We start from the raw sequence: 14,950 nt of genomic DNA on the forward strand, positions 1-14,950 counted from the left end.
CTCTGCCTTCAAATAACTTCACATTGTCTGAGAGGTGCTGGACCCATCAGGCCAGATTCTGCTCCTTGCATTCAATTGTTACTTGCCTCTGTCAGGGCAAATCAACAGTTCATGAGACTCTAGCATGACCACATTATGTGCTTGGGTGAGTAATGTCAGCATGGCCTCATCCAAGCAGTGGGAGCATCTGTCAGTAGATTTGCAATAATTCCCTGTCTCGAATGAACATGTCTCTATCCACACAAGAGCAACTGGGATTCGGCACTGATGAAAGCTACACAGGGCCTAGTGTGAAGAGAGCCAGGTGCTTGCCTTCACCACTGTCACCAGCTGTCCAGCAGTCGTGAGGGCACCAGAGAATCCAAATTCAAGGCAGACCCACACTTGCTGTAACTACCTGCTGAGAGGGACAAATGTTCTTTCCGAGGGGCGGGCTGTACTACACAGAAGGGTTCCTTGGCATTGAACCTCATCCACTCAATGGAGGTCAAACTGTTAAGTTAGGTGAATTATAAGAAAACAGAATAATACATTTTTCCCCCTCTGGATGTACTTCCCTTTAAGGTTTTGAGTAAAAATTAAAATGTATTACTTGACACCTTCTGCATTCTTCAGGCATAATTGTTGACTCTTAAACACTATTTCACAGAAGTGTTTCTCTTGAAAAAGAAAAACATGTTATATAGCAAATAAGTAATTGTGTCTTCATTCATTTTAAATCTGAATTAGCCAAGAGGAGAGGACACTGGGGAAGGGTGAACTTTGGAGGTACCTATAATTATGCCTACTTATAGAATAGAGGATGTGGAATACCAATGGTGTAGGCTTCTCCCTGAATGAAGTGACCAGTAATTATTTTCTTTTCTTCTCGAGCACATAGACACAGCTTTTTCTGTTTGCCATTCCTGGTAAGTTACTTCCACATTGTGGAACCATGGAAGGTTGATGTTGGGCCATCGTAACACCCTATGCCCCCTTTGTCCTGGTCTGGTGTCCTGGTACAATCCTAGCCATGGAAAAGGCTGCCTTTCTTAGCTTTGTCCTGGAGACAGTCTTGGCCTTTCTAGAAAGATTTTATATTTGTTCTCAAGAAAAGTTCACAGTGATTGAAGCCCACAAGGAGGTTAAGATAAACAGCTCACGATTCAGTGCTTAAAGAGGGAGTGGAACGGGGTCTCTGCATCAGGACAGAAACCAAAGCTGGCAACCCAAGTTAATCACAAGTCCTAGATCCAGAAAGAACTTTTGGCTTGCTTATTTCAAATATGCTCTATCTAATTCCATCACTATTTTTCAAATTATCAATTTTCCTGAAATGCTTCACTGTAAAATGTGTACCAATCTTGTTCAATTTTAAAACAGATTTTTCAGGAAAATTGAAATGTTATATTTGCCTATTAAGGTTTTAACTAAAAGAACATTTGCCAAGTATGATTAGTATTAGTGCCAGTATAAGTCAATTATTTAAATTTAATATCAAGTGCAAAATAAAATGTAAAAAATAGCCATTGTATTTGATCAATGTCATTTAATGTTAAGCCAAGTAGTTTTTAATACATTAAAAGTATTAAAAGTTAGTCACTAACTGAAATCTAGTACATTAGCTTCACCTACAAATCATACCATGTAGCATGAATTATTATTGGACTTAGTATTCAATATAGAATGTTTTCAACTACCTCAGAAGTCCATAGTGTATAATAACTTGAAATTGTGCTTAGGGACTAATTATAGCAACTGGTATGCATCTCCATCTCAAAAAAAACTTTTAATATACTATCTAGCATGATATAACTCTCAAAACAGCCCTGTGAATAGGTATTTTTATTTCAGTTTTGCAGAAGAGGAAAACAAAGAAAATGTATGTTCTAGTTGGATTTACCAATTGAAGGATCTGTGGATGTCTCAGGAAGGTTATTATCTACTTGGAATTTTCTTCAGTCTTATTTTTAGTAAGATTGTTTGTTTGTTTGTTTGTTTGTTTGAGATGGAGTCTCACTCTGTCACCCAGGCTGGAGTACAGTGGCGCGATCTCGGCTCACTGCAGCCTCTGCCTCTCAGGTTCAAGTGATTCCTGCCTCAGCCTCCCAACATGGCATGTGCCACCATGCCCGGCTAATTTTTGTATTTTTGATAGAGACAGGGTCTCACTATGTTGACCAAGCTTGTCTTGAACTTCTGACCTCAAATGATCTACCCACCTTTAGCTCCCAAAGTGTTGGGATTACAGGCATGAGCCACCGTGCCTAGCCAGTAATGTTTTTAATTAAAAGAATAGCTTATGAAGTATATGGTAACATGGTGCTTAGGAATGAGACAGATTTTCTTAGAAATTGGGGAAGGGATAATTCATAGACAGGTTGATCACTACCACAATCATTGTAATGATAAAAGAAATCAATATTGATGTTTGAAGTATGGCTCTTGCATAGTATTTGGGAAGCACTTTAAAGTATGCAACACTTGCAAGGAAACCCTCAATCTTTAATGGGGCCCAAGGACTCTGCCCATTTCACTCCTCAAGCTTCAGCCCAAGTCCAGCCTCCATTTTACCAGTTCTTCAAACTCTCCAAGTTCTCTCCTGGCTGAGTGCTTTTCCCAAGCTGATCTCTCTGCAAGAAGGTTCTGCTCTTGCTGGCTCCTATCAAATGGGTCACTTCTGTTCATCCCATTTGTTCCAGTATCTACATATCCTCTTATTCTAGACTCAACCACCCATCGTAGTGGGGATTCACCAGTCTCTTATGCCCTTTGAATTCTTCCTTTGCAACTCGTTGTTGATATTTTTCATGTAACTGTTTAATATTTACTTTCTTAACCAAATGGTAAGTTCTTGGAACTCAGTGACAGTGTCTGTTTGCCATGGTACACCCAGCACTTTCAAAGTCAACTTCATAGCCAAGTGCTCATAAGTATGTGCTGAATCAATACATGATTGAAACATTTTTAAAATCCCATGTTTAAGAATACATTGTGTATTAACAAAATGGCAAAAATTCTTAATATCAAAAATAAACTGACCTCATGATAATTAGTGTGACAGTGACAAACCAGATAAAGTCATCACTGATACTTAGATAATCTAATATGCACGAGGAATTGTACTCAGCAATAAATCTCAACTTTTCAGAAATACCGTGAAAGTATTTTAGTGAATAAACTTATTTCTGTTACTCAAACTAACAAAAAACATAATTGCAAATTTTTTAAATGTAAAGAAATAATTTAGATATATGTTGATGTTATTGTCATGTGAAAAGGAAAGTAGATATTTATCCTGCTTTTTAGAATTAAAGCCTGCCTCCAAATATATGTTTAGCTCTAAAAACTACCCTCAATAAGTGTGTTTTTGAAAAAAATTAAACCTTCGGATTCTGACTAACATTTTTATCTAAATTCAAGTACTTTCAAATACCAGGGTAATATGTAAAATGAGAATAGTGTAAGGTCATTAACACGTTATGGAAATTTTAAAATTGAATGTTGACAATTAACATTTGAACAGAATATATTTATGGGGTACAAAATGATGCTATGACATATGTTGACAATTTGGTATAATTAAATCACGCTGAAACTTTTATTAAAAATATTTATCACACAAGGAAAAACATTTTTGAAGTGGAATACAGAAAAGCCACTTTCATGGTGGCTGCGTTAATTGGAAACCCACGATTTTCCACAGTTTCTTAGAGACCCAGCTTCCAAAAATAAAATTGTGTGATAGATTTTCTTAAGACATAATTTAGAATAAAGGTAGATCTCATCAGAATTTTGCCCATGGTGTAAGATATTTTGCATGAGGGAATTATATTGAAATATACATGGTATTTTATTGAATGGGCATTTGTGTTTGTAAAGACATGTTAACATTTTAAAGAATAAGTGTAATGTTAAGAACATGCAGAACCATTGGCATCATCAGAAGAAAAAGATGTTATTACATGCAGCTTTCCATTTAAAACAGCTTGAAATACTTCCCTCTAACACTGTGGCATTGTTTTAAGTCTCTGAACAGCTTTGCACGGGAAGTCTGGGGTAAACGTAGGGAGTCTGTGGAATTTTTCCCTTTTTGGAGGTTTAATTTTACCTACCGGTCATGTTGCTTTAATAAGAAACATGAAAAGGAATGCAGACCTTTTGAATGATCTCTTAAGCGGAGCCTCGCTATACTTTTGCTCTGTGTAAAGAATCATGCACAGAGAGTTCCCATATGTGATATACACTATGTGATTTTGTCAGTAAAAGAATTACTCTCAGGTTTCGCCATAGGAGCCGCAAATATAAATACGTCACTTTTGGCTACTTTGGTAAGATGAGGACACTCCCAGATCCGATCTCATTGGCACAGCCAGGGGAGGTCACAGCAGGGAGCAGAAGGACTCTTCGTGCTCACTGCACCCAGGTCTGTCTCATGGGCTGTACTTGAAGGGTCTTCAGATTTCCAGCAACTTCCTCTGGGTATTTTTCTACAGAACAACACTGCACGTGCAAAGTTACTCAGGAAGAAATTGCTGACTCCTGGATAATAAATGCACACGTTTCATGGTCTTAGTCATTGGTTGTGATAGTTTATTCTCACCATCTCTATTCCCTGCACACAAAAAAGTGTTATTAAGTCAATTGTGTGTCTTGAGAATTGAGAAGATTTTTATATGTGTTTTACAATAAAAATACAGGTTCAAGTTTTATTCAATGAAACTGATCATGAAATTTTTTTTATTTAAAATAGTACCTTATTGGGAATCATATTCCCAAAGCTAGAGATTTTAAAGTGCTTATGCTCACATTCTCTGTTATAAACTTGTAGTATTTGAAAAGGATGTAATTTGAATAACAGGAAAAGAAAGCATACTCACATCTGTTATTCTTCTTCTAAGACCTGAATCTATTTTGTGTGGGATTTGAGATGTTTAGATTTTTAAATATGTATATGTGATTTTAGATTTTGTTTGTTCATTTATGAGGAGGAGAAAAATACATTTCAAATGGAAAATGGATGGGGAGCCAAAGAAATGATACCTTAGAAGAATCAGAAGGAATTGGGAGAGTGATGTTTCTATAATCTTTAGTGTGTCTGTAATGTTCGATGTTTAATCTTTAAGTTGGGAATATTTAAGTGAGAAAAATCTTAACATGGAACACACATTAGATGCTATAAAGGAAAACATTCATAAGTTTTACTGCGTAAAATTTTATAACGTGTATCTCAAGAAAAAAATGTCAAACAGGGAAAATATTACTCCGAGAGGGCTGCGTTTTAATGCGAAAATCACCCCTTCCAATGACCATGTAATAAAATGAATGACTCATGAAAGAGATCAAATCTTGGATATAGATAGGAAGTTTCCTTGGAATTGGATATGGATAGGAAGTTTACACATGGCAAATGCAAATGTTTAAAAAGTATATGCATGTATGCTAAGCCTTAACCTAAGACACAACTGAAAGAAATGAAAACAGACAATTGAGAAATTCTACTTTTTTTTTTTTTTCATATACAAACTTTCTGAAAGAGTTACCCTTTGGATGAGTTAAAAAAAATCAGGTAACATCCAGTATGTAACAGGATGAGGCAGCAGAGGCACTCCCATATTGTTGGTTGGTCCAAATTTAATAATGCCTATAACTTTTGACTCAACAGTTACACGAATAAAATTTTATCCTATAGAAAATCTGTACAAAAATGAGTACTGCCGCCTTGCTTTAAAAGGGGAAATTTAATAATTTTAAAGGGGAAATTTACACTGCCGGTGGGAATGTAAACTAGGACAACTACTATGGAAAACAGTGTAGAGATTCCTTAAATAACTTAAAGCAGAACTACCATTTAATCCAGCAATCCCACTACTGGGTATCTACCCAGAGGAAAAGAAGTCATTATATGAAAAAGATACTTGCACATGCATGTTTATAGCAGCACAATTCACACCTGCAAAAATGTGGAACCAACCCAAATGCCCATCCATCAAGGAGTGGTTGAAGAAGCTGTGATACACATGTATGATGGAATACTACTCAGCCATAAAAAGGAATAAATTAACAGCAACCTGGATGAGATTGGAGACTTATTCTAAGTGAAGTAACTCAAGAACAGAAAAGCAAACATCGCATGTTCTCACTCATAAGTGGGAGCTAAGCTATGAGGATGCAAAGGCATAAGAATGACACAATGGACTTTAGGGACTCAGGGGAAAGAGTAGGAAGGGAATGAGGGATAAAAAACCACAAATTGGATGCAGTGGATATTGTATACTGCTTATGTGATGGGTGCACCAAAATCTCACAGATCACCACAAAAGTACTCATGTAACCAAACACCACCTGTTCCCCAAGAACCTATGGAAATAAAAAATTGAAAATAAAATAAATAAAATGAAGGTGAAATTTAAATAAATGTTGGTTCATAAAAGAAATGGAGCACTGGCCAGGCACAGTGGCTCACGCCTGTAATCCCCAGCACTTTGGGAGGCCGAGGCAGGCAGATCACAAGGTCAGGAGATTGAGACTATCCTGGCTAACACGGTGAAACCCCATCTCTACTAAAAATACAAACAATTAGCTGGGTGTGGTGGCGGGTGCCTGTAGTCCCAGCTACTAGGGAGGCTGAGACAGAATAGCATGAACCTGGGAGGTGGAGCTTGCAGTAAGCCGAGATCGAGCCACTGCACTCCAGCCTGGGCGGCAAAGCCAGACTCCGTCTCAAAAAAAAAGAAAATGAAGCACTATACAACTGTTAAGGGGAATAAGGTAGAGCTATATTTATTAACAAGAATAGTGCAATAATATATTATTGGTTGTAGAAAGCAAAATGTGAAACAGCATGTACAATCACATTTATGTGTATTACATATAATTATATAAAACATATATTTGCCTATAAACAACAAAATACATATGTGTATATGTAGATATGTGCACACAAGCATGCTCATATGTGTGGATAAAATATCTGCAGAATATGTGAGTTAGTATAAACAGTACCTACTACTGAGGAAATAGGCTTTCACCTTGTCCTTTATAACTGCCTTGTTTGTATTTTTTAATAGAAGTCATGTCTGCATGTGGTCGCATATCAAGGAGTTTTAATGAGGTTATAGGAACAGGTAATTGTTTCATACCTTTTTGTACCCCAACCTAGGCCTACTTCTGAGAAACAGCTTTTTAAATCACTTGCACTTCTTTAGGTAATTAATAAATGATAGCCCTATAATAACTTACTACATATCAGTCGATTTATCAACTGCAAACATGTCTTCCCTAGCTATACAGCCTTCAAATCAATCTTTCCCTCCTTCAGTTTCTTCCTTTCAAAGCGAGAATCAATGTAGTGCCTAATTGAGGTACTATATTTATAAGGTTGTCATAGGGTTTAAATGACCAAATATAAGTCACATTCTTAGAACAGAGCTTTATATATAATTAGTACCTTTTCTGTTAACAATTATTAATTTGTATTATGAATATGAACAACTCATCATTACTTACTTCTGCTACCTCCCTGCTGACAGGGTTGATGGTTAAGCCATGATTTCTGGTCCTACCAGATTTCTGGTCCTTGGTTAATTTGTAACAGTTCCTCCTCCCTCACTGTAAGTACTATCCTACCTGCAGGAGGGGTCATTAACACCTCCATGCTGGCGTTGCCTTTCTTTCCTCACATCTGCTTCCTGCCCCTCCAACTTCTCGGTCCACTCACAGAATTCCCAGGTTCAATGTCCTGTGTGCCCATGACACTATCTTCTGTGTATTTCTGGCTCCATCACTATCATCTCTGTCTTCTTCCTCCCTCATTTACCTTTGCTTGTATTATAATGTAAAGACCACAGCCCTCATCTAATAGTGCCCATGTAGTGTATGAACTCTTTCATTTAGGCAAAATTAAAAAGAAAATATCCGCCATCTACAATACTTCTGATATCATATATAGGATATTATAGACACAGCTATATGAAATTACTGTGAAATGGAAAGTTTTAATACATTTAAGCTACAGTAAACAAATGAAAGATGTTCCTATTTTTTTGAATTTGAACGATTCATGTTGAAGAGTTTTGGATGTATCTGCATGTTGTTGGGCTAATTTCTCAAATTCTCTGTGCCTCGGTTTTCTCATCAATAAAGTGGTGGTAATAACGATGATGATGATGATGGTAATGGTAAATAAAGTGAAAATAACACCTGCCTATCAAATCGTTTAAGCATCTGCAACAAATAATACCTGTTGTAAAGAGGAGGAGGATGATAATGGTGATAGTAGTGGTGGTAACAGCTATATTGTTTTTGAACATTGTAGAATCTTGATTTTAGCACTATTTGTGACAGCAAAATACTCGTGTTGGCTCATCTTTAGTCATCTGTCATGTATGTTAGATAAAAACATAGATTTTTTAAAATGTCTATATAAATGGTTTAATATTAGGTACTTGATGGAGTGTGCAGATAGCTGTGTTCTCCAGTGTGCAGCCTAAATAAATACCCACTGGGCTTCATATCTAAGAAATCCCATACCTCTCTACTAAGGGACAGGTTTGCCTTGTCTTGTGTATCTTATCTTGGGTAAAGCGACCTTTCTGTTGACCATTTGGTGTGTGTCTTTACAGCACCTGCATTGGGGCCCAGGACCCTTACTGTGGCTGGGACGTGGTGATGAAGAAATGCACAAGCCTGGAGGAGAGCCTGAGCATGACACAGTGGGAACAGAGCATCTCTGCATGTCCGGTGAGTGCTCGCCTTCTCCATCCTCTGAAAATGCTGCCCACGGGAGCCATGCTCCCCTGGCGATCCTCAACCACACTGTCTGCACCTTTTCATATGAGAACCGTTTTTGCAAACCCAGTCTGTGCTCTCTCAGATCACTTGACTCTTGGCTTGCACAGGGCCACATGGAATGCTGTTATAGGCTTTTTGTCTGTTTGAAGAGAAACGTCTTCAGAGAAAACTGTGTTGATTTGATAATGGAGTTTATGGTTTCTGTTTTATTCTTGGATTTTTTTTTTCTCCTCCAAAGTTTGGTGTGGACTATTTTGCCCCTTAGAGCACTAATAAAACAGGAACTTCCACACCCATAAATTTATTTTGGGAGATATAATTCCAGAGGCTGACATAAGGAAAGATGAGAAAAGAATAACTAAAGGATATTATTTTCACCTTCATGTGGGGCTAACCCATAGATCCTGTTCAAGGTCACAGGAAGGTCTGGAAGAGACAGCCTACTGTGCGTTCCCGTATAAGACTCTGTGGAGTGAGGAGAAACTCACCTGTATTGAGAGCCAGACTGAATCCAAGAAAAGCACATTGCATGGTTTCCTTTGCTAATATATTTGTTTGGGTCCACATTTGTAGGAACTACTATTTGGAATATTTTTTGCTTTTTTTTGTTTGTTTTTGGAGGATTTTTGGTCTTTAGAACATTTTGTCCAGTCATCTGAAAATCTCCTACTTTTTCTCATAGAATATGAACAACAACTATTAACTTCTACATAATGGAAAAGTCATAAGTCATGTTGCCTTCACAAAACTGCTAATCTCTGCCCATCAGTTCTGTGGTATCTCTGCAAGACAGAGGTGTGGCACATTCAGTGTGTGAACTCCTTGCTGTTTCTTCCATGCTTTAGCACTTCTAAGATATCACAACCGTCAGCCTGTTTCCCACCAAAGAACCTACCCTTTCTGTTATCTCAGCCACATATTCACGAAGCCAGTTATTCAGCTTGAAATTTGGAAAACCAGACGGGATGAAGCAAGGAAGTCTGGGGCTATTCAAACCATTGTCATTTCCCAAATGTTGGCACTGAGTCAAGGGGCCTTCGCTGTAACAGTGTGTGCATCACCACATCTAGGCTCTGGAGAGCCTCCTAGTAGGATTAGTTGTGAGTCCTTGTGATTATTTAACTTCAGATCTATTACTTTAGAATGCAATTTTCTGCAAAGTCCCTTTAAAATGGTTAGAAAAATGCCATTGTTTGTTCTTAATCCCTTCCTATTTCTGAAAAATACTAAGAGCATAAGGGTGCTCACCTTTCATTCTATGCAGCTTGATAAAACATAATGTTTAATACCTGAAATGTGGTTCCAAAGTACAGACATACACTTTAGAAGGTCAGCAAATCTTCTTGTAGATCTTTGATCTTGCATTTTTTATTGTAAAAAAGGCTTAAGATAATAGCTTTGTTTCTTAAGTAATAAGGCCATTGTCTAGGACCCAGAGTTGTTTTAGCATATATCTGAGAGATACTAATTATGTAATTATTAGTATCTGTGATGAGAGCTTCCCAGCAGGCAGCATGTCCCCACAGGACCCTCAGACTAGAGAGGCCTTTCCCTCCATGCTCTAGTGTTTGTGGGCTGGAGTTCATGGACTAGAAATACACACCCACACACTTGCTTTATAACGAATGTATGTCTTGTGTATGTCTTTAGTCATTAAATGGAGAGTTGGCTGGGCACAGTGGCTCATGCCTGTAAACCCAGCACTTTAGGAGGCTGAGACAGGAGGATTGCTTGAAGCCAAGAGTTTGAGACCAGCCTGGGCAACATAGTGAGGCCCTAACTCTACAGAAAAGTAAAATAATTTAATTAGGAATGATGGTGCATACGTGTAGTTCCAGCTGCTCGGTGGCTGATGTGGGAGGATTGCTTGAGCCCAGGAGTTTGAGGCTGTAGTGAACCAAGGTCATCCCACTTGTATTAGTCTGCTTTCACACTTCTATGAAGAAATACCTAGGCTGGGTCATTTATAAGGGATAGAGATTTAATTGACTTACAGTTCTGCATGGCTGGGGAGGCCTCAGGAAACTTACAATCATGGCAGAAAGTGAAGAAGAAGCAAGCATGCACCTTCTTCACAAGTCAGCAGGAGAGAGAGGTCAGGAGAAACTCACTTTTAAACCATCAGATCTCGTGAGAGCTCCCTTACTATCAGGAAAATGGAATAGGGGGAACCACCCCCATGATTCACACTAGGTTCTTCCCTTGACATGTGGGGATTACAGTTTGAGATGAGATTTAGGTGGGGACATGGCGTCAAAGCATATCACCACTGCACTCCAGCCTGGACAACAAAACAAGACTTGTCTTAAAAAAAAGAAAAAAAAGAAAGAAAGAACAAAAAGGAAGGATTTAATATTTAAGACTTGAAGAGAGGGTGGAAACAACTAAAGTTGTTTCCTGCTACTGAGAGGACCTGAGGTCCTTGTTGCCTTCTGACTTTACTTGAGTTTTTAACATGTAAGGTCAGAAGGTGACAAGGATCTGCCATGGTGTCAAGGCTGCCTCCTCTACCATCTCTGCTTTCAAAAATAAAGCTTAGATGTGATATCTGGCTCTCAGTCAGCAAAACACTCATTACAAGGTCTGTTTCTTCTGATGACAGAGTATTTAATTACACAAAACTATCCCTGTCATCCCACACAATGTATTGTATCACATATCAAGATATACTTCAGATAAGCATATACAAAGAAGGCAACAAAAGACAATAAATTATGTCATTTTGAGCAAAACACAGGAAAGGAAACCATATATATTTCTGGGTTATATAGGCTACCATTTTGAAAATGAGAAATTCATATTATCTAACTGTACATCTCTTTTGAAAAATCTATCTCTTAGAAGGAGATGACCTAGATGTAAATGATTTGCATTAATATAGAGCAGTATTAACTTAGAGAGGTATTAAAAAAAGATTGAAATGTAATTTTCTTTCATGTTATTTTTTAACTGAAATGGAACAAGGGCTTAATTTTATTGGGCAAATCTATCATATATAATCATTTCTGATATGCCACTGGTTGTGATGTGTACCTCTGCTTTATATGTTGCTAAGAAACAACAACAAAAATCTCTCTCATGAATTGTAAGATGCCAATTTATTTTAGAGATGGTAAAATACAAAAAAAGCAGAGGGAAGTTTGCAATCAGTAAACACTTTTACCTACCTCTACATATATAGATTATAGAGGTATGTACCTCTATCCAAAGGAAATTAAGCTTTATAAGCTGAGAGGTTTTTGAATGAGACCAAATATCTTATACCTCATGTAAAAGTGCAAGCTGCATAATGAAAGACAGGAGATCCTGTTACATTGAGTGCAGTAAGAGTTATAGGAATGTTGTTGATGGTGAGTCACCCTCAGATCATCTTGTGTGTGACTCTTCAAAGTAAACCTTCACAAACCTTGGATCAATGACATAGCACAACTGAGTTTCCCAAAGTTAGTGTTCTAGTCAAACCTCATGCAGTGGCTGTGACTTATGACTGTCTTAGACCATTTATGTTGCTACAACAGAATACCTAAGGCTAAATGATTTAAATTGGACAGAAATTTATTTCACACCTTCTTGAAAGCTGGTAAGTCTAGGATCAAGGTACCGCTACTTAGTCTGGTGAGGGGCTTCTTGCTGTGTCCCACCTGGAAGAAGGTAGGAGGGCAAGAGAGAGCCAACTTTCTTTGTCACAACTATTTATAAGGGTACCCAATCCATTCCTGAGGTAGGAGCCCTCCTGGCCTAATCACCTCTTCAAGATTCTACTTCTTAATAGTATCACACTGGCAACACCTGAATTTGGAAGGAGTACATTCAGGCCATGGCAGTGGCTTAGATCCTCTGCTACCCAGAAAGTTTGAATTGGATAAGGAACCCATAAGAAACCTTTCTAGGGAATTAGAGACTTAAAGAAGACTTATTTTCTACAGAGAGATCCCTATTTAAAAATGTTGATGGGTTTTTGTAGTCCAGATGACAGGGCAGTAGTTTACTGACATATTGATTAATGTTCTGTTTGCTTATAAAATTGTAATTGAAAACATTACTCTCAGTTTAAGAGATTTGAAGTGCATCAGTAAAATCTAAATTGGCATATCTAGGCTGATTAGAATAATATATATGTCCTGCATAAATCATAATGTTGTTTAACAAGGGTAGCATAGTCTTAGGAATCTACTTGAGCTTTATTTATTCATGAATACCATCCACATCCTTTGTGGATACATGATGACCAGGGTACCATATGATGTAATGAGTCCTTATTCCAAAATGCATCATGTATTATAGTTTGCATGTTCACTCCCCAGAAACTTCATGTTGAAATGTGATCCCCAGTGTTGGAGTTGGGACCTGGTGGGAGGTGTTTGGGTCATGGGGGTGAATCGCTCATGAATGGCTGGATTCCCTCTCTGCAGTAATGAGTGCATTCTTCTCTATTGTTCACACGAGAGTTGGTTGTTTTAAAGACCCTAGAATCTCTCACTGTCTTGCTCACTATGTGATACATCTGCTCCCGTTTCACCTTCTGCCCTCATTGTAAGCTTTGTGGGACCCTCACCAGAGGCAGATGCCAACACTGTGCTGCTTGGTCAGTCTGCAAAACTGTGACTAAAATAAACCTCTTTTCTTTATAAATTACCCAGCCTCAGGTATTCCTTTACAGCAAAGCAAAATGGGCTATACATAATGTAATAACTAACAAATACAAAGACCAAATAAATACCTAGGGGTCTCCTAATAACAGGATTCTTCTCATTGCCATTATGTAGTTAGTGTCTTTAGAATAAAAGGGATTTTAGCAATGATCAAGCCCAGAGCCCTCTTTTAGATGGCAGTACTCTTGCAGTGTCCTCTTGAGTCTCATTGGCCAGAACCGGGTCACATGCCAGTTTCTAGACCCAGCACTGGCCCAACTGAGGGGGTTGCCATGATTGGCCTTTAGCCTAGTCAGGATTCAACCCTGACCTCAGATATGTCCTGTTTGAGGTTCAGAAGTGTGGCTGGTGGTACCAGCCCAACTCACCATGGATTCCTACTCCCTCTGCTTCACTTCACAATGGTGAGGAATAATTCCCATAATGAATGCAAATCCCCTTTGTTCCAAAGTACTTTCTTCATAAAAATCCATTACCTTGGCTGGTGTCCCTACCTTAGCCTCTTTGGAAAAATGGAAATTCTCAGGTTCCTTCCAGGACAGGAGATTATTTTAAAGAAGCATGTGGACTGGAACTAGGAGTGATTTCTGTTTCCATCTTCATTCAATTGTCACCATCATATTGTATTTCCTTCTGGCCTCACAGTCTTAGATATTTCTATCGTCTATATCATCTTGAGTTTAGGATTTCCTCATGACCTCTCAGAGCTAAGGAGATCCTAGGAACCTCCCTGCTCATTCCGTTTGTATTTTAGATGAGAAAATGGAGACTAAAGGGGCTTAGAAAGACTCTTCTTTGCCTCAGATTCTCTAATCTGTCCCAATTCTGCCATCTCAAATGTTTCCGATTAATACTAGGGGGATTTATAAACATTCAAAAAAAAATCACAATTGCATCTGCTTCATGAAAGCGACGTATTTGCAAATAAACCCCCAAACACAGAAGGACTCAAGAAACCTAAGAGTGAGGCAGACAAATTCAGTCTGTTGGTATAGGCTGAGTTTATTGGGAACTTACAGAGAGAAATATGCTCTTGGGCAGCTGCAGGACCGATAGAGCTCCGTGGATTATTCCCAGGGCTTATAGGGAACGGGTATATGTGCTTCAGAGGAAATGCCTAGGAATTTGCTGAAGGGCAGGGTTTGCATTAAGTACATGCTCTTACACAAGGAACAATAGGTAAACTGGAAATCTTAGAGGCATTCCCAGAACTGGGGTTAATCAGAAGTCAACATGGTGGATTAGCATCTAAGATAGAACTACTCTAACCTCCACAGCATCCCAACCTGCATGACCCCTCACACCTTTGAAACAGCCTTTGCAGAATTAGAAGTGATGAGCGAATCCTAGTGTGACTGATTCCATCTTGCTTCTAACATCGCAGGCTAAATTGTTTTATGTATTCTTGTTTTGCATATAATAACACAGAGGCCAACACCAAGATAACTATGAGAGGAATTTAGTTTATGGTTAAATTTTGAGGCAAGGAAAACTTACCTCCCTGTCCTCTTATTCAGAGATTGAAT

At 38.3% G+C, this 14,950-nt stretch overlaps 1 protein-coding gene across 3 annotated transcripts in view; it reads left to right on the forward strand.

The window, feature by feature from the left end:
* Positions 1 to 14,950, forward strand: part of SEMA5A (semaphorin 5A) — a 504,887-nt gene that overhangs the window by 396,032 nt on the left and 93,905 nt on the right. For all 3 annotated transcript variants that reach the window (XM_073014841.1, XM_007961192.3, XM_007961194.3), the window contains exon 13: positions 8,604 to 8,721. In XM_073014841.1, the coding sequence (XP_072870942.1) occupies positions 8,604 to 8,721 (118 nt within the window). The remainder of the gene's footprint in view (positions 1 to 8,603; positions 8,722 to 14,950) is intronic.

This window comes from Chlorocebus sabaeus, chromosome 4 (genome assembly GCF_047675955.1).
Source record: "Chlorocebus sabaeus isolate Y175 chromosome 4, mChlSab1.0.hap1, whole genome shotgun sequence".
NCBI lineage: Eukaryota > Metazoa > Chordata > Mammalia > Primates > Cercopithecidae > Chlorocebus > Chlorocebus sabaeus.